At 35.6% G+C, this 20144-nt stretch overlaps 1 protein-coding gene across 1 annotated transcript in view; it reads left to right on the forward strand.

Annotated features, from left to right (window-relative positions):
* STAT4 (signal transducer and activator of transcription 4) overlaps nt 1-20144 on the forward strand; it is a 92923-nt gene that overhangs the window by 34201 nt on the left and 38578 nt on the right. Inside the window, exon 4 of the mRNA XM_019931488.3 lies at nt 19507-19605. Within this exon, the coding sequence (XP_019787047.1) occupies nt 19507-19605 (99 nt within the window). The remainder of the gene's footprint in view (nt 1-19506; nt 19606-20144) is intronic.

Raw genomic sequence — 20144 nt, forward strand, 5'->3', positions numbered from 1 at the left:
ACGGGAGAGGCCACAACAGTGAGAGGCCCGCGTACAGCAAAAAAAAAAAAAAAAAAAAGTTACCGATGCTTATCTTTAGTGAGTAAAATTCGGCATGATTTTAATTTTTTATGTATAATTTTCTTGTGTTTTATATATTTTATACAGTAGATATGGATTATATTTATAATCTGAAAGACAAAAATTGTTATTTTAAACAATCCAGTGTATTCATAATCAACTAGAAGAGAGGTGTCAGCAGCTGTAGGGACCATCCCCTTTTTAAAGTAAGATGTCAGCATGAATATGATGCATGATGTACGTGCCATGAACTCATGACTTTGGCTTGACTAGGACAGTGTAAAGACTGTGGCTTTTATTTTGAAATGAGAAACCACTGGAAGGTTTTGGTAGAGGAGTGGCATGATCCAACTTAGATTTTAACAAGATCACTCTGGCTTCCATGTTTAGCCAGGTTGAACAAGGATGGTCGTGGTAGAGGTGGTGAGAAGGTTTGAATTCCAACTAGTTATCCATCACAATGTTAGGTTTTGAAATCTATTTTCCTACAACCTATCATTTATTATATGGGGATTTATTTTTTTTATACCTTTATTGGAGTATAATTGCTTTACAATGTTGCGTTAGTTTCTGCTGTACAACAAAGTGAATCAGTTATATGTATACATATATCCCCATGTCCTCTCCCTCGTGAGCCTCCCTCCCACCCTCCCTATCCCACCCCTCTAGGTGGTCACAAAGCATCGAGCTGATCTCGCTGTGCTATGCTATATGGGGGTTTAAATATGTATTTTATATATTTTTTTATCAGTAGAACTTGTGATGAACTGACAAAGCATTGGATCTTCTCCATAAAAATAATACCAAGTCTGATTTTTCCTTTCCTTCTCAAACATCTGCTTCTATACCAACAGTTACTCTGTCTCTATGGAGCCAGGTAAGATGGGCCTTTGGGACTTCTCTGTCCAATCACCAGAAGAACCAAGTCTTAGTCCAGGGGGCATCAAGCACCAGCCAGGGCCCATCCTTAATAAAATTTTCACCAGTCAGCAGCAAAATAAGAAAATTTGCAAAGCCAAATTTATTCCTTTTAAAGGATTTTTTAAAAAAATTCTATAACATTGTGTATCCTTTCCAGTCATTTGGGATAGGAATGTTCTGTTTTTTTGAAATGATGATGATATGCATGGAAATGTTTGTGGAGCTTTCCTTATATACTTATTTAAGCAGAATAAAAAGTTGACAACTTTATATCAGTCACCAAAACTTCTACTATTTTCTGGTCCACGAAATCCTCACATCTGGAAAACACAGCATTAGTCTGTATGGCAAAATCTTCTTCACATGTGCCTACTGTAATGTCTTTTTGTTTGTTTGTTTGTTTTTGGTAACTGAATGAGAAATGACCACTAATTCTACAATTTTGTATCCACAATCTACTTTTGTCCTTTCCCAGAAAACAAATGTTAGTTGGAACTGAACATGGGAAAAACATAATTCATTGGTTTAATTCCTTCATCATTAACGCTTTGTTCAGTTAGAACAGAGTGGGTTTTTCTTTGATTATATAAGTAATGCATATTAATTATAGGAAATTTGGAAAATAAAGGCAAAAAGAAGATAATTATCCATAATTCTACCATCCAGATTTCTACCATGGTTGATACTTTAATATATTTTTTCTTATCATTTAAAATGTATTATAGATGGATGCATACACTTTTTCACAAAATGGAGATTATATGGTTGTTTCTTTACTATATTACATCAAAAAGCTATCACAGAGGCTCTGATACCTAGAAAGCTTAGCAACCCATTACTCATAGTCTCAAACCTTATTTGCTATCAGAAATGTACAAATGAAATTACATATATTTGAAAGGCTGGGGTGATGAAAAACATAGGCAAACTAGGGAAAAACTACAGATTCCCCAAAGTCTGTGAAACTTCCTTCATGTTAAAATAGAGATTAATAGACATTAAAGACATATTAGCATCTCAGTGAGACTAATATGGTAAAAATAGTGACAGCCATTTTTTAAAAATCAAATTATGCTTCAGCTTGAATAGAACCAACCCTATGAGCAAGAGAAATAGGGCTTTCTAGTTTTGCTATTAGGAACTCTGACAAGAGATTAAATTTTAGCACATCCCTAAAGATGTCTTTTTCAGTCTACCATAGTGCCTGGAAATCATACCTTTGACTTTGGTAACAAAGACTTCAAATTTACAATTGTATATAAAAATCTCTCCAAGCTTTTAGATAAAATACATAAGAGGAAAAAAAGACAAATACATACAACATTAAAACCTAAAATGACTGGACAGTTAAATACCAGAACATGAGTGAAATCTATACCAGTATGAGACAAATAAAACTAAATCAGGAAAATCAACCCCACATTCATCCATTGAAACATTGCCTAAAGATACATGCCCAGGACTTATGAAAAAATCCTGATAACAAAAGACTGGCAAGCTCAAATTGATGTATTGAAAAACCAGCACACTTCTGAAAATGATCTACTCCAAAATATGAAGAGTTTTTTGGAAATCATCTGAATAAAATAGGAACAGAAATCTAAAAGAGGCAAATAGGTTTAAATGAAAATTTCAAACAGATAATATGAAAAGAGGGAGATGATAACTAAGATAGGAAGTGATTTTAAGAGGGAAAAAGAGAAACAGGATTAAATCCATGTTGGACACAGGAAAGGATAGAATTGATACTATGGAGAATAAATAAGTGATGTGGGATGTACGCTTGAAGCACCCAATGTAGTGAAGTGAAGGAAAATGGAATATGGAAATCAGAGACAGAAGGGCCAACACACGAATAATTGGTGAAGAGACCAAAACAAATGGAACAAAAATAACAATTGAAAATATATTCTAGAAGAATACTTTCTTGGGATGACAAAGAAACGACTTAGACATGGAAAGTATGCTAAATTCCTTATTTTGACGTGGGAATTTCAAAGCTTAACTTTTACTCCAGATACTTAAAATGAGGCTTCAATGGCAGTGTCATACAGCCATGGCATCTTGTGACTGGTGCAAGAGAAAATGGCAGAATTAGAGATGGTGCAACTGGGAATTGTACATAATCCACAGCCCATTCTATTAATGTGGCGGTGCACAGAGGAGTATGTGGTGAATGTGAGGTTATCCACCAGGTGACTGTGGTGAAAACTAAGCTGTGAACTATTGGGTGCAAAAAACAGTTTTGATAAATTCAATGATAATTGCTATAAGTATGTAAAACTGTATTTATATCTTCCAAAATAGTGGAGAGAGTGACAGAAAAGATGTATAGACTATATAGCAAAAGACAGGCAAAGGAAAGAGAAAACTGGTGACAAAGTAAAACCAAACATATTAAATATGGCAGTGAATGCAAGTGGATTGAGCTCTCTTCTTAAAAATAAGAAGATTCTCACTTAGAATCAAAACAGAAAATTCAATGACATGCTATTTACAAACAACCCCTAAAATGAGGTATAAGAAAAGCTAAAAGTAAAAGGTTGGGCAAAGGTATATCAGGCAAATGGAGAGAAAAAGAAAGTATGGTCACTATATATTGTTATAATAACAATAATAAAATAGAAATGAGATATAATAGCTGACATTTATTTAGTGCTCAGGACATGTAACATCTCATTTAACCCTCATGGTGGCTCTGAGGTTGTTAGACAATGTCAAATTCCAGTTCAAAATTCCAGTTCAGAAGCAATAATCAGGACAAATATTGTATTATTATCAGAGACAATTTCAAATGAAAGTATAACTTTCACAGATCAATATGCACCAAACATATTGAATCAAAATATAAAGTAAAAATTATAAGTACAAGAAGAAATGAGAGGGCTTCCCTGGTGGCACAGTGGTTAAGAATCTTCCTGCCAATGCAGGGAACACGGGTTCGAGCCCTGGTCTGGGAAGATCCCACATGCCGTGGAACAACTAAGCCAGTGTACCACAACTACTGAGCCTGCGCTCTAGAGCCAGTGAGCTACAACTACTGAAGCCTGCGCGCCCTAGAGCCTGTGCTCTGCAACAAGAGAAGCCACTGTGATGAGAAGCCCGTGCACCACCACGAAGAGTAGCCCCCTCTCCCCACAACTAGAGAAAGCCCGCACACAGCAGCAAAGACCCAATGCAGCTAAAAATAAATAAATAGATTTAAAAAAATAAAATAAAAAAGAAAGAGAAAGCAAGTAGTAGTGGGACACTTTAATAAACTTTTCTTAGTTTCTGACATATCAAGTAGGCAAAACCATAAATGAACAAGATCTAAATACTGTAATTTAATGAGGTTGGTTTAATCAAGAATATATAATATCACAGCATTTTAATGGTGAAAATTTATAAATAATCTAAATGCCAACAGTGGAGAATTTATTCAGTAAATCAGAGTAAGGCTAAATTAACCATTCAACAGCTATTAAAAATGATATTGTAGATGTTTTAATAACATTGTGATTTAATTATCAATTAAATGGAAAAGCAGATATATAATAATATATAAAGTGTGCTCTAAATTTTATTTTTTTTAATGTCTGTAAATATGTGTACATTTGCACATGGAGAAAATAAACTAAATGGGCACATTAAATGTTAACATCAGTTATCTCCAGATCTTGTGATTATGGGTGTCTTTTATTAGTGATTTTTGCATTTAAAAATTTCTCTTCAGAGGATATTTTTGCTTCTGCAATCTAAGCAAAACATAATTGACCTTTGCTTAATGATTGACTCTGATCTTACGAACATCCCACTTGATTCTCACAACTTAAGAGAGAAAGGCAGGGTACAGATTTTATAGGGGAGGAAATCAAAGCTCAGAGGCGTAAAGTGGCTTTTTCTTTTTAATGTCATAGTTAATGGCAGGGCTGGGGTAAAACCCTGACTCTAACCTCAAATCCTGAGGACTTTCCGGTGACTTCTGTGTAAACCATGTCTCCACAAAGGCCTGGCTCAGCATGGCAAGTGGTCCAGGCCCTCAGGTAATAAAATATATATAAACCCATGTATATTGTATAAACCCTTACAGCTTAATAGGATTTTTCATCCAAGATGATAGGAGAAAGAGGCAACTACATTTGATTATAGGCTCTATATGAGCAAGAAGTGTGGGAAGGAGACGAATACATTTTGATTGAAGCTGACAGTACAAATAGCCCTGAACGCCAGAGCTGGTCATCTTAAAAGGCTCAGGCACCTGAGGGATGAATTTCACATGGTTAGCGTCTTTTCTAGCGTGGCCTTGAGAGAAAATGTCCCTTTAAATATAAACATGTTAGTGTGACTTGCATTTTAAGCCTGAAGACCACTTTGAAGTGTCACGCTGGGTATCTGTAAACCAACATTAGGATTCCCAGTTTTAGAACTAGCTCTGAGACCTAGCCCCATGGTCACAGTTGAGTAATAGGTCATTTGGGCACTCACTTTCCATTTTCATGAGCTATTAGCAACCCTTCAGTTTCCATTTCTCTCAGTAGCTGAATGGTATTAATACCTCCACTACAATTCAAATAGATTTCAGATTTCTGTTCAATGGAAAATGTACAGGAACACTTTGAGAATTGCTTCGTAAATGTCGATGATCTTCAGAGAATGGTTTTATTTCTTCCGGTTGGAATGATTTTTCCACTTCTAGATTTAGGAGTTCTAATTTGTGCACAATATGTAAATTAATCAAAAAAGTTTTTACTATGGTCTTTTTATTTGAATTAAAAATGAAACTGCTTTATTATCAAATCTTTTCATTTGCAGCTCTTAAAGCATTCAATACATAGGAAAATAATTTCAATAAACACATTTTATAATAAAAAAATGTCAGAAACTGTTAAAATTTCAAGATCAAAGAGAGTCAATGATACAATTGGAAGAGACTAATATGTTCTAATATATGTACTATGGTCTTTTTTGATAGGATGAAAATAGCTTTCTAGTTTTCCCCCAATTGCTTAAATAACACAAATCTTTGTAAAAATTCAAACAATAGTGAAAAGTCTAAGAAGAAACTAAAAATCCCCTAAAATTCCACCAAAATAAAATAACCACCATTATCATTTTTGTCTCTGTCTTTTCATGTTTTTACTGCACACTCACATATAATTTACCATAAGTTAGACATAAAACATGCTGCTTTTTTATTACAAACTTTTTTTCCTTTCTTTTTCCCTTACCTCCATCCACACCGTCACCCCCAAAGGCATCAGTGTTAACAATCAATGGGCACTCTTCCATACCTAGATCTGATTTATAAATAAAATGGGAACATGTATAATTTATCCCCATGCATATTGTGTGTGTTTGTTTTTTATTTATGTTATTTTTGGCTGCGTTGAGTCTTCGTTGCTGTGCGCGGGCTTTCTCTAGTTGTGGGGAGAGGGGGCTACTGTTCGTTGCGGTGTGCAGGCTTCTCATTGCGGTGGCTTGTCACGGAGCACAGGCTCTAGGCATGCAGGCTTCAGTAGTTGTGGTGTGTGGGCTCAGTAGTTGTAGCTCACGGGCTCTTGAGCGCAGGCTCAGTTGTTGTGGCTCACAGGCTTAGTTGCTCCGCGGCATGTGGGATCTTCCCAGACCAGGGCTCGAACCCATGTCCCCTGCATCGGAGGTGGATTCTTAACCACTGCGCCACCAGGAAGTCCCTATTGTGTGTGTTTTTACGGAATTTTGTAAATGAGAAGTTTTGTTAATTTCTCTGCTTTCCAAACTTTATATCACAGAAATCTCTGGATGTTAATGGTAGCAAATGGTCCATGGAGTGGATGTACCATAATTTATTGAGCCATTCCCATTAGTGGAGAAAGCACTTTAATTCCAGTTTTCTCTACCATACTGTTGTAACAAACAACCTTGTGGGTGTGTTCATATGGGCTAGTGCTCTTATTTTTATGGGATAGATTCCTAGAAATGTATTTACTAGTCAAAGGTATTGATATAAGTATTTTAAATTTTAATAGGTATTGTCAAGATTGCTTTCCAAATAGGTTGTAAAATTCACATTTCCATCAGCAAAGTATATGAAGACCCTCTTTCCCATAACTCCATTAATAGCAGATATTTTCATTCCTTTTCATTTTTGCCTACCTGATTGTTAGGAAATAGTATCTCTTTTTACTTTGCTTTTCTCTGACTACATGTAAGGCTGGGCATTCTTTTTCACATTTATTGGTTACTTGGATGTGCACTTTGTCAATTCCCCATTCACTTTCTTCTATTGAGCTCTCTCAACAATTTCAAAGGGTTCTTTATATATTAAAATGTTACTTTAAAAATATTTTTTATGGTAAATAACTCTTTCATATGAGTTACTAATATTTACCTCAATCTATCATAAGTCTTTTGGCTTTATGACACCTTTTCCATACAAAAAAATCTTTAAATGTGGTGAAAAATCCACATTTTTGTATAGTTTCGAGGAATCTAGCCTTGGTTAAACGTCTCCCAACTCTTAAATTATACATGTTTTCCTGAATTTTATTCTAACTTTTCTTTAAAAATTGTCTTTCATCTACATAGAATTCTTTCTATAGAGATCCAACTTTTTCTTCTGGATTGATAGACAATTATACTAGCAAGATTCTTTAAATAATCATTTTTTCCCAACTGAACTGAAATGCCATCTTTTTGCATGTTAATTTTCTCATGTAATAATTCTCCACCACCCTCTGTTATGCTCCGCTAGTCTAGTTACATGTCAAAATTATTGATTATAATGTAAGTTATATAATATATTTATACCTTATAAATAAATATACTACACTTTGCAGTATATTTCAGGATCTTGTATGGCAAGTCCTCCTCCCCTTAACTTGGAGACAATGACCTTGTGGCTAATTGGTTGAAAGCACACACTCTGTAGTCAAATTGAATCTTGGCTTCAAGTTGCTTCACATCTTTCTATCTCAGCATACCTATCTGTAAAATCAGATGATAGTACTGATCACAAACAGTTGCTGTGAAGATTAAATGAAATAAAACATAGAACACTTGGAAAATTCCCTGATGTATTTTAAGCACTGAAAAATTAATTAGCTTTTGTAATTTTCTTAACTGTTGTGCAACATTTCTTTCATATGAACTTTATTGCCTCTTTCTTTCAATCCAAGTCCTCCAAAAGCAACTCTTGGAAGTCTAACTTCAATTGCATTAAATATATGTATTCATTTTGGGATAATTAACATTTTTAGGATAAAGTCCCACATCCTAAAATTCTGTTATGCTTATTCTATGTTGTGTTTTTAGTTTATGCCATCTCAGATCTTGTTTAAAGTCTTTAGTATGACCCTAGTTTAATTGATGTAAAATGTGTACCTTTCTTGTTAAATTTATTCCTAAGTTTTAAAAATACTTTCCTTACTATTTTGAATGCAACATTATCCCCATTGTCAGTCTGAGATGATTATTGCCAGTCTAGAAAAAAAGTGTCATCTTGTTTATTCATTCTAGAATTTTTTATTAGTCTCTTGTTTTTTCTAGATATACACTTACATCCTCAACAAGAGAGATGTGTGTATACCTTCTTTATCAATATTTACATTTAGGATTCCATTTTCTTGTCTTTATACTCTCGTCTAAATATTCTTCGATTATAATGGTGATGTATCCTTGTTATCATGAGAGCAAGGGTGAAAGGGTGACTGAAGGATCCTACTAGACATAAGCAAAGGACATTGATTCTTTTACTATCAGTAAAGGATGTGTCTTACCATACAGAGAGCAGGAGACTCAGAGCATCATCCCCGCTGTTCACATCTCCCAAAGGCAGCCTCACTACCAGTGACAGTGGTCAACCAGGGTGAGGATACCATCAGGTCTTTGAGAAGCAAAGTTGCCATCTCCAGGAATATTTCATACCTTGCTGTCCTCTTCCAACTAATCTCAAGACTCTTTTATATCTTCCTGGCTACTAGGGTTAGGTGACTAATAAAAACTCGAGAAGGATTTAAAGACATCATCTTTACCAACACTGTGATTGAATAATATGCTTTTTCTATTTTTTCTCAGTTAGGAAGGAATTATTGTAATTTATTTATCTTCTCATTTGATTATTCAACAAGCATTTATGAGGTTCCTATAAGGTAACAACTACTTCAAGTTCCATCTTGAAGAAGACCAGTTCCTGATTTTGAAAGATGCTGAGTGTAGATGGGGAATAAGACATAGAAATAAATAATGGAAATGCTATGTGATAAGTTTTATGATACAAATTGGTATCGAGACGTGTGCAAGATCTAGAATTTTACCTTCCTCTCAAACTAGCAAATGAGCTTGTTATTGTTTCATGGGTGCCAGATAAAACATGAGACTTCCGGATCAGTGGCAAAGACTTTATTATTCACAGCAAAAGTAGTAGTCAGAGCTTCATGCCCATTTGCATTGGTTTCCCATGTGCCCCAGGTCCTACAGGGGTGACACAGATCCAGCACACTCAGTGGGTTGTGTAACAGGAGAGGAACAATTAGCTTGAGGAATTCACTGCTTTTATAGCTAGGGGAAGCAAGCCTGCTCTTTAGCTGGGGGGAGACGTTAGCTCATCACTTAAGGTTGCTTGCTGCAAATACAACCCCGAAAAATGAGACGAGTGATGAGTGGTCAGGACTTTGTATTCTTGGCATACCAGCAAGATCACACAGGGACACTCAGGGGCCATGTCAGATTGCCTCTACAAATAGCAAGTATAACTGCCAGAGGTTATTAAGACCTAAGTCATCTCAGGAAAAGTGATTTAATAATTTTACAATCAAACACATGGTAATTTTCTGTTGGTTGGTTTAACCACTGCAACTATCTTGAGGTTCCATAAAGAAAGGTTAATCCTTGAACAGATTTGTCATAGGAAATACTATAAAGATAATTTCCAGGAAAAATAAAGTTAAATGCACCTGTGGCTGTAGGGGTCCAGATAAATAAACAAGGAATGCATTTTTTATAAAGCAGTAGTGATTTGGAAAGGTCATAGTTTGTGGAATGAGATACATCTGGTTTTTGAAGAGCTCCTTCACCTTAGCTTCTGAATTCTGTGACTTTTCACAAATGACATGACCTCTGGGCTTCCTAATATGTACCTTGCAGGCTATTGTCAGCTTTTATATATAAAATATATATAAAGCATATAATAGGTATTCAGTAAATGACAGGTTCTGTTATTGTTATGTTCAAACATATAAATGATAGAGTTTGTTAGCATCTACCTTGTTCTCTTCCTGTCATTTTGAATTAAGCAATTTATTTATCTCAATTACAAGACTCTGAGTTCCCCAAAAGCATTGAATTTTAGTCATCATAATGATCTAACTAGGTTCCGACTCTCCTTTTTTTTTTTTTTTTTTGGCGGTACGCGGGCCTCTCGCTGTTGTGGCCTCTCCCGCTGCGGAGCACAGGCTCCGGACGCGCAGGCTCAGCGGCCATGGCTCACGGGCCCAGTCGCTCCGCGGCATGTGGGATCTTCCCGGACCGGGGCACGAACCCGTGTCCCCTGCATGGGCAGGCGGACTCTCAACCACTGCGCCACCAGGGAAGCCCCTAAGAAGTATTTTCTTTTAATTTAAAAAATAGACCAAGACAAACTATACCTGCAGTTAATTTTTAGTTAGTTTGTTTTAAGATGGATGTATTATTATTAGCATAAATAGAAATGGGGCATTAATTATTTGTATCCATGGAGAATCTATACCTCACTTCTCTTTTATCAAGAAAATCTTTGTGGTGATGAGAGAATTTAAAACTAACTGAACAAGAGAGGCAGGCAACTCTAGTTATTTGAATTTGTTCATTCCTGGCAAAAGGAATAGCACAAAGATATGTGAGAACTGTGACTTCAGAATGACAATTTTTAAGAATAGGCTTAATTTTTTTTTTTTTTTTTTTTTAGAGCTGTCTCAGTTTACAGAATAATTGAGTGGAAAGTACGGAGAGTTCCCATATACTCCCTTAGCCTCTCCCCCCAACCCCTGGCAGAGACTTTCCCCTATTATTAACATCTTGAATTATTAGTGTTGTACATTTGTTATAATTGATGAACCAATAATACATTATTATTAAAGTTCATAGTTTACATTAGGGTTCATTCTTTGTGTTACACAGTTCTTTGAGTTCTAACAAATGCCTAATGTCATATATCCACCATCACAGTAGCATACAGAATAGTTTCACTGCCCTGAAAATCCCCTGTGCTCCCCTCAGCCCTCCATCCCTCCCCTCAAACCTCTGGCAGCCACTGATCTTTTTACTGTCTCCATAGTTTTGCCTTACAGTATTCCCGTAGCAATATGTTTTCAAGTTTCCTCCATGTCTTTGTGTAGCTTGACAGCTCATTTCTTTTTTATCACTGAATAATACTGCGTCATAGAAATCTACACAGTTTGCTTATCCATTCACCTATTCAAGGACATCTTGGTTGCTTCCAAGTTTTGATGATTATGAATAAGGTTGCTATAAATATTTGTATGCTGATTTTTATGTGAACATAAGCTTTTAATTCATTTGGGTAAATACCTAGGAGCATGTTTGCTGGTTTGTATGATAAGAGTATTTTTAGCTTTGTGAGAAAATGCCAAACTGTCTTCCAAAGTGGCTGTACCATTTAATAGCTCCTGTTGCACCATATCCTCACCAGCATTTGGTGAGGTCAGCGTTCTGAATTTTAACCTAATAGATGTGGAGTGGTACCTTATTATTATTTTAATTATCATGAAAGAAAATTGCTTTTTAAATCTATTAGACTGACCATTCTACAAATAAATCAGTCTTAAGACAACTGGATTAGCTCTTCTTCAATTTAGTAGTTTTTTTTTTCACTGTAGACATATCCTTATGATTCTAGTGAGGAAATCTTAGGAAGAAGCCATTAAGAAAAATCGTGTGCTCAGAACAAAGGGAAGGAAACAATAAGAGGCTGAAGCTGAGAGCGTGTTGTCATGGCCAGTGTGTTTGACACTGGTAAGGAGCAAGGCTGAACATGATTTAACAGCAGTACTTGGGATGATAAAAGGGGAGAGAGTGAGCTGGCAGCCAGAAGTGTGCAGTGGATTGCAGATTGCCAATAAAAACATGAATGGAAACATTTTACTCTGTAATTGGAGACAACTGCTTCATATCTCAGAGGTACCATAAAAGAAGAAATATCAACATTTGAGTGTAGTATGGTTGTAGGTAGTTTAAAAAATGAGAAGTCAAAAATTTCTCGGGCTTCCCTGGTGGCGCAGTGGTTGAGAGTCCGCCTGCCGGTGCAGCGGACATGGGTTCGTGCCCCGGTCCGGGAAGATCCCACATGCCGCGGAGCGGCTGGGCCCGTGAGCCATGGCCGCTGAGCCTGCGCGTCCGGAGCCTGTGCTCCGCAGCGGGAGAGGCCACAACAGTGAGAGGCCCATGTACCGCAAAAAAAAAAAAAAATTCTCAAAATGAGGTTAGGAGGAGAGCTGGAATAGCAGACTGCCCTGCCCATATCCCTTGGACCTTATCATTTTAGTTCAATCAGGTGGACTTAAAAATGCCAGCATCTGTGTCTTTTTGCTTTAGAGCTAATAACGACAAGAGCTGATGTAAAAATACTCCAGTTCCCAAAGGCCTTGGGTAGATAACTCTAAGGCACATGTTCTACCCTATTCCCACGGTTCCCAGCCAATCTTAGCCAATGGCTGGATAACACACCCGTTACTGGATGCCTTCTCTCCCTCCTCTCACTTACCCGCTCCCATAACTGTGTGTTTTGGGATGAACTCCCATTTATATTTCTTGCACTGGAATCTTTATCTCAGGGTTAACTTCTAGAGAAATCTAGGCTCAGACAGTTTTTGGCTACATATTTCTTCAGAATCCTACTTCCCCTTTGGTTACTGTTGCCTTCCTCTTTCAAGGCTCTCCTGAAACTTCTTTTATTTGTCCTGGGACCCATTACTCTCAACCTGCAGGTGCCAGGTCACTGCAGCCAGAGAGCACATCTGATAAATCCTTAACAATGCAGAGGAAATTAATTAAATGTAGTGTTAACTCTCCCTCATATCTTTGCATTCTAAAGGGGATCCTGGGGGAAGAAACTCAAAAGAGTGAAAGTCTAGTTGTGAAATCTCAAATTTTGTGCCACCTGAACGGAGGAGGTTATTTTGAGCAGCCTTATCACTTCCTTTACCTCTGACTCTGGTACTCCTTGGACCACCTGGGGGGAAAAAAGTAGATGAACTAGTCATTCTTTAGTGACAAGTCAAATTTAGAAATTAGATGGAAGGTAGTAGAATTTGAAGGAAAGCCAAGGAATTTAGCATAAAGCAGAAAAAATCATAAAATAGCACATTTGTTGATTCTAAGACACCTTTTTTCTGCATTTTATCATCTCTGAAATCAAAACGCATCTTATATTCGATAGCATCTCTTAATTGCTATTGTCAGGTAGCAATCACAATGGCATTGCCATTTCCTGTGATGTAAAATTGGGTCATAGCTATTCATGTTGTTGTCACTTCAGTTGAATTATGTGCACAGTTGGTACAACACATTGAATTTAATTGCTGTTTAAGTGTCGTCAGTATAATACTGTGATTTAGGAATGAAACAAATAGTTTTCATGTATGCAGAATGGGACAGGAACAAATCAGCAGGGCATAATTTGATATTTGTTAAGCAAGTTAATAGTCACTGGATGGTTGGTCCTAAATTCCATATTTTCTTAGAAAGCAACAATAAAGTGCTTTGCAGGATATAAGAAAGGAAGGAAGATGTCCACTAGTAGAAGCTGTATTATATTTTATTATTGAGACTCATGCAAAAGGATTGCCTATCATACACACAGCAACAGTGACAAGAGAAATCAGCAAATTCCTCACAATAGATGAATAAAATCTCAGCACAATAGCAGGCTGGAGTAAATGAATCATGCATTGCACAGGATTATCATTAAGATGTACAATATCCATTTATCAGAAACTTCCTGCTGATTTTGAACAGAATGCACTTAACTTCCAGCATGATGCCATTGAGGAAAAATTAAAATATGTGTTTAATCAAATAGGTAATGCTGGGAATTGGGGGTGGTTTTCTTTGACAAGACAAAATTACACTGTCAATGCAAAAGGATTTTTTTTAATTTTATTATTTTTTTTTAATTGGAATATAGTTGCTTTACAGTGTTGTGTTAGTTTCTGCTGTACAGCAAAGCAAATCAGTTATACGTATACATATATCCACTCTTCTTTAGATTTCCTTCCCATTTAGGTCACCACAGATCATTGAGTAGAGTTCCCGGTGCTATAATAGGTTCTCATTAGTTATCTATTTTATACATAGTAGTGTATATATGCCAATCCCAATCTTCTACTTCATCCCACCCTCCCCTTCCCCCCTTGGTAATCATAAGTTTGTTCTCTACATCTGTGACTATTTCTGCTTTGCAAATAAGGTCATTTGTACCATTTTTCTAGATTGTACATATAAGCAATATTATACAATACTTATTTTTCTCTTTCTGACTTATCTCACTCTGTATGACAGTCTCTAGGTCTATCCACATCTCTGCCAATGCCACTGTTTCATTCCTTTTTATGGCTGAGTAATATTCCATTGTATATATGCACCACATCTTCTTTATCTGTTCCTGTACTGATGGACATTTAGGTTGCTTCCATGTCCTGGCTATTGTAAATAGCGCTGCAGTGAACATTAGGGTGCATGCACCCTTTCAAATTATGGTTTTCTCGAGATGTATGCCCAGGAGTGAGATTGCTGGGTTGTATGATAGCTCTATTTTTAGTTTTTTAAGGTTTTTTAGGGTTTTTTAACCCTAACCGTAACTTCCATACTGTTATCCATAGTGGCTATACCAATTTATATTCCCACCAAAAGTGTAAGAGGGTTCCCCAAAAGGATCTTTAAAAGGATCAAGAGTACGAGTTTGGATTATGAAAAGCAGTGTATCACTGTAATCTTATGCCTAACTGACAACTGCTGAAGGTACCACCATATTTAATTTAAACTGTAAACAATGTCTACGAATAAGAACTTCTTCAAAGATGTTATTAGGAGTGAACCAAAAGAGTACAGGTGGTAGTTGAGCTGATAGAGTATTGGTTAGACATCTTCTGGAACAGACATCTAGGAACCTGCTATATAGTCTAGTTCTCAGTGACTTCATGGACATGTATCTGAACAGTTGCCTAATCATTTCATGTAAAAGTATAATGGTTGTGAATCATGATGGCATGACTAGGCCACTACAACCCTCAATGCTTCAGTCATCAAATCATTTCAAGACCATTTGCAGAAGGAATGTGAGTGAGTCCTGGTTCTTGTCTGAAAACTTTCTGTTGAAAACTTCTGGTAAGATCAAGGAGGTGCCAGCATCGAAACTCACAGAATGTAGGTAATAGTGGTGCACATTGAAAGAGATGCTGCATCACTGACTTTCCTGGTGGCCCAGAGGACATTATTTTATGGGAAAAAACATGAACGCCAATGAATCTAATTTGAAAAGAGATTCAGAAAAGTTGAATTGTAAATATGCAAAGAAGTTTTATGAATACATAACCAATTTATTTCATGTATATTTACTCTTTTATACAGGTATGATGTGAATATGTGATATTAAATATCTATATGTTTAAGTAAATCAAGAATTCTTTCAATAGGATGAAATAAAAATTCTAAGTGATAATAAATATTATGTCATAGTTTATATTTTTGTTTCAAGGCAAAAAGCATTCTTAACAATAAAGGTCAGTTCATAGTATTGAAAGATTTGACTCATTAGTAATACATAACAAGTCTGAATGTGTATGAAAGAACCACAAGAAGAAAAATTCACAAACTAGATTTTAACATGCCTCTCAATATGTGATAAAATTAATGAGGCAAAAAAATCAGCAAGGATTTTTTGAACAAAACAATTAACAAAGTTGGGTTAATAAACTTTTGTATAAGACATTTGCACCCAACAACTGCAGAATTCACATTTTTTACAAGCTCACATGGAATATTTACAAAAAGTCCATATGCTGGGCCACAAAGCAAGTTTCAATAAATTTTAAGTGACTGAAGTCATTCAGAACATCTATTCTGATCAGAATTTTAAAATCTATAACAATCAATAAAAAGGATAATAGAAAATCCCTATCTTTGGAAATTAACCAATACATTTCTAAATAAATCATAGTATGAAGGTGAAGTTCTGACTGATATTAGATAAATGAAAAGGGGAAAAAATATTATCAATACTCATACAAGATGTGATTTGTATTTGCAGAAAATCCAAAACAATCTACAGATGAATTTTTAGACTTGGTAATAGATATTACAAGTACATTATTAGAATTATTAAGAGTTTAGCAAAGTTGTTGGATTTAAAGTCAATATATAAAAGCCAAATATATTTCTACATGCCGGTGAAAACAATTAGGAAAGAAAGATACTATCCATTATGAAAAATACCAGCTACATAGAAATAAACCTAGCAAAAAATGTATAAGATCTCTGTGGAAAATTATAATGCTTAATAGAGAGACATTAAAGAAGACTTAAATAAATAGATTAGAACACAAAGATGCCAAGTATCTAAAGATTTAGTGCCATTCAAATTCTCAACTTGTGTGTGTGTGTATGTGTGTTCGTATCTTGACAAGGTGATTCCAAAATTTATGTGAAAAATGCAAAGAAAAGCTATTCTACTTGACGTCAAAAAACTTATTATACAACTCTAGTAATTAAGACGGTCTGTTGATAAAGCAGATAGAACCATAAGATGGGATGGAGTCAGAAGCAAACCATCCATATATGGGCACTTGAGTTATGACAGTTGGCCCAGCAGAGCAGTGGTAAAAGAAGAGAATGTTCAATAAATATTGTTGGAACTGATATTCATAAAGAAAAAAGTGAAAGGGACCTCTCATTATTAAGAAGCTCCAAGTGAATTACAATTAATGGCAAAATTCTAACAGCTTAATATATATATATATATATATAGGAATAAACCTCCATGGCTGTAGATTAGGGAAAGATTTCTTAAGTCATAAAAAGCACTAACCATAAACAGAAGAGTTAATAAATTTGACTTCACTAAAAAACTTCTATTTATTGACACTAAGAGATAGTGAAAAGAGAGCCACAGAGTAGAAGATATTTGCAGTACCTACACATAAGAGAGACAGACTCACACTAGAAAAAGGGCAATTTCTCTTCCGTCCTTCCTCCCACCAACACACACTTAGGGGTGGGTTTTCTTTTGTTATTTCTGTTTTTCTGTTTGTGCTTTTTTTCTGGGGGGGGGGTGTCCATGGTCCATATACATGGTAACTACTGAAAGGTGAACATAACTACATCTTTGATAACGAAAATTTTAAATGCTAATTTGAGACTCACAGACATAGAAAACAAACTTATGGTTACCAAAAGGGAAAGTGGAGAGGGGTTGATAAACTAGAAGTCTGGGATTAACAGATACACACTACTATCTATAAAATAGATAAACAACAAGGTCCTACTGTATAGTACAGGGAACTATATTCAATATTTTGTAATAACCTATAATGGAAAAGAATTATACATATATGGCTGAATCACTTTGCTGTACACCTGAAACTAACACAACATTGTAAATCAACTATACTTCAATAAGAAATAAATTTTAAAAGCCTGATCATTAAAAAAAGTGCTACTTTGGTTTTTGAATCTATAGCGGTCAATTTTCCATAAGATGTTTTCATCTCATACATTTAAGTGAGAGCTAAGTTAGGAAAAATGCAAAAAGAAAGTGAAAAAATAGCCTGGATAAAAACAATAGTGATTCTTTACTCTTAACAAAGGAGAAAAAATGAATAATTTAACCTCACAAGACATAGGGGGAAACCAAATCTGAAAGGGAAGGTAGAAGAAATTCAAGCAGGAAAGAAAAATGAAAAAGTATAGACAAAGGAGCTGAGAAATGCTGAAAGATAGGATCTGGATAATCAACAATGAAGAACTCCTGTAACGGTGAGAAAAACAAAGACAAATAGTGGTGATTCTTGGGATCTTAGAGGAACTCCTGATCTTGGATAGGAAAAGCTTTCAACGTTACATAAATGGCAGTCTCCAAATTAGCCCTGGGAGAAACCCTTTATTTTCATCAGTGGAATATTTTAAAAATAAAGGCAAAATGAGCAAACATAGCTTTTCTTGGTGAGTTAAATGGAAGGTATATGGGAAAACAAATCAATGGGAAATTTTAAAAACAAGAACAAATTCAAACTAGGGAGAATCTGAAATTGTCAGCATGCAGGAATCAGAAATTTGGTATCCCTGCTTAATGAATAGGATAATTTTAATTTCTTTACCTTAAGAGTTTCTGTCAATTCATTTTTGTTTTTTTCTTTCGGAGTGTTCTCATTTGAAGGGGAAAAATGTTTTAAAAGCTATAGAATATGGAAAAGCAGGAAACCAGATACTTGGTGTTTACCCTGGTTTTACAAATAGAAATGCTAATTAGAATGCATCATCTAATAAAATTGTGGCCATGGTCAAGGCCTTAAAAATGTTTACAACCAATAACCTCATTTCTTTCCAAGAAAGACCCTTTGGTTTACTAGTCTGTATAATCTACTTTTGATTATTAATTTTCCACTTTTATCTTTTCTGCTATTGCCCTTTGGCCATTTCATGGATAAGTAGCACCTCCTTCAGACAGGAGGGCAGAGGGAAACTAAATAAAGGCATTTGTCTACATTTATTGTGTTTCCTGTTAATCCTGCCATGGAAGGGTCTAGTAACAAAGAAGTTTAACACTACTGACTAAAATGATGGTGTTTTTCAAATTAATCCTGCAAACCAAGAAAACCTATAGGTGCCTGGCAGGTAAAATAAATGAGTGCCTAGGTCACTCAGTGCTGGATACTATGGAAACTATGGGTAGTACATGTTCCCCTGAAGGGATTACAATATTTCAATTTACACAACATACCTTATGGCTGAATTAGACCCACAGGTTGCCAGTTTACAATATCTGAACCATTAGCATCGGTAATAAAAAAATGTATATACTTAGATGTCATAAAAATATTGTTGCTAAAATGTGTGTGATAGAGTTTCTCTCTAGCATACCGATATAGTTATGAGCTAATTGACATGAAGAGCACCAAACAGGGACCAAAAGAAATGCGTTAGGCACACCATGTAGTACAGAGTTAACAAATGAACAGCTGGGACCACCCTAGTTCATAATAATTTACAAAGAAGTAACGCTTGTAAAACTTATCCTAAGCCCAAAGTAAACTGATCCTCCTGAGTGTGTGTTCAGGGTCTTTCCTACAGAGGTGCTCAAGAACTATTTTTGATTATTAAAAATAACTTTTAGAGACAGAGCAATATGCTGCCTAGGCATCTACATTCATAATATTAGTTTCTGTGGCTTTATAATAGAATAGGTTGTTGAAACAAATCCCAAATAATTTCACATATTTATTTGGAGATTATTTTTGATTTGCAAATAATGATGTATATATTGAAGATTTTGTGTTGTTTTTCGCTTTTTTTCAGGGAAAATTTCATGGAAATCCGATGCATGTGTCTGTGGTTATTTCAAATTGTTTAAGGGAAGAGAGGAGAATATTGGCTGCAGCCAACATGCCTGTTCAGGTAACATTTTCTTCCATTGTAATCTTGTTATCACCTGGAACTCAATTTTTCTGAAACAGAAATTCTAGTCTTCTTTCCAGCCATCTTCTTCTACCTATGTTGATGGTCCCGTCATCCTTCCAGTCACTTGGAATCAAGGTCTTGGGATTATCTTTGAATAGTTCCTTTTCTCTGCCTCCTTATTGAGATAACTACCAAGTCTTTCCAGAGTTTGTTTCTGGAATCCTATCTATACATCCTTTTCTGTTTCCATTGCTCACACTCTGGTCCGTGGTCTTACTATATCAGTTGAGGAATAGAGTAACCACCTCCGGGCTGAATTCCTAACTACCATTTAGGCTCTGTTTCTCTCAGCATGTTTATCCTCAGGGATTGATCTTGCGCAAACCCTTCATAGTTCCCAATTTCCTACCCGACAAGTCCAAACTACTCCACGAGCAGGAATTTTGTCTTACAGAAACTCCATAAATATTTGCTTGTTTATTGTTTCAGTGTGCTTTGCCTTGCCAATAATATTTTAGATTATATTTTATCCCACT

Source organism: Tursiops truncatus, chromosome 7 (genome assembly GCF_011762595.2).
Source record: "Tursiops truncatus isolate mTurTru1 chromosome 7, mTurTru1.mat.Y, whole genome shotgun sequence".
Classification (NCBI taxonomy): domain Eukaryota; kingdom Metazoa; phylum Chordata; class Mammalia; order Artiodactyla; family Delphinidae; genus Tursiops; species Tursiops truncatus.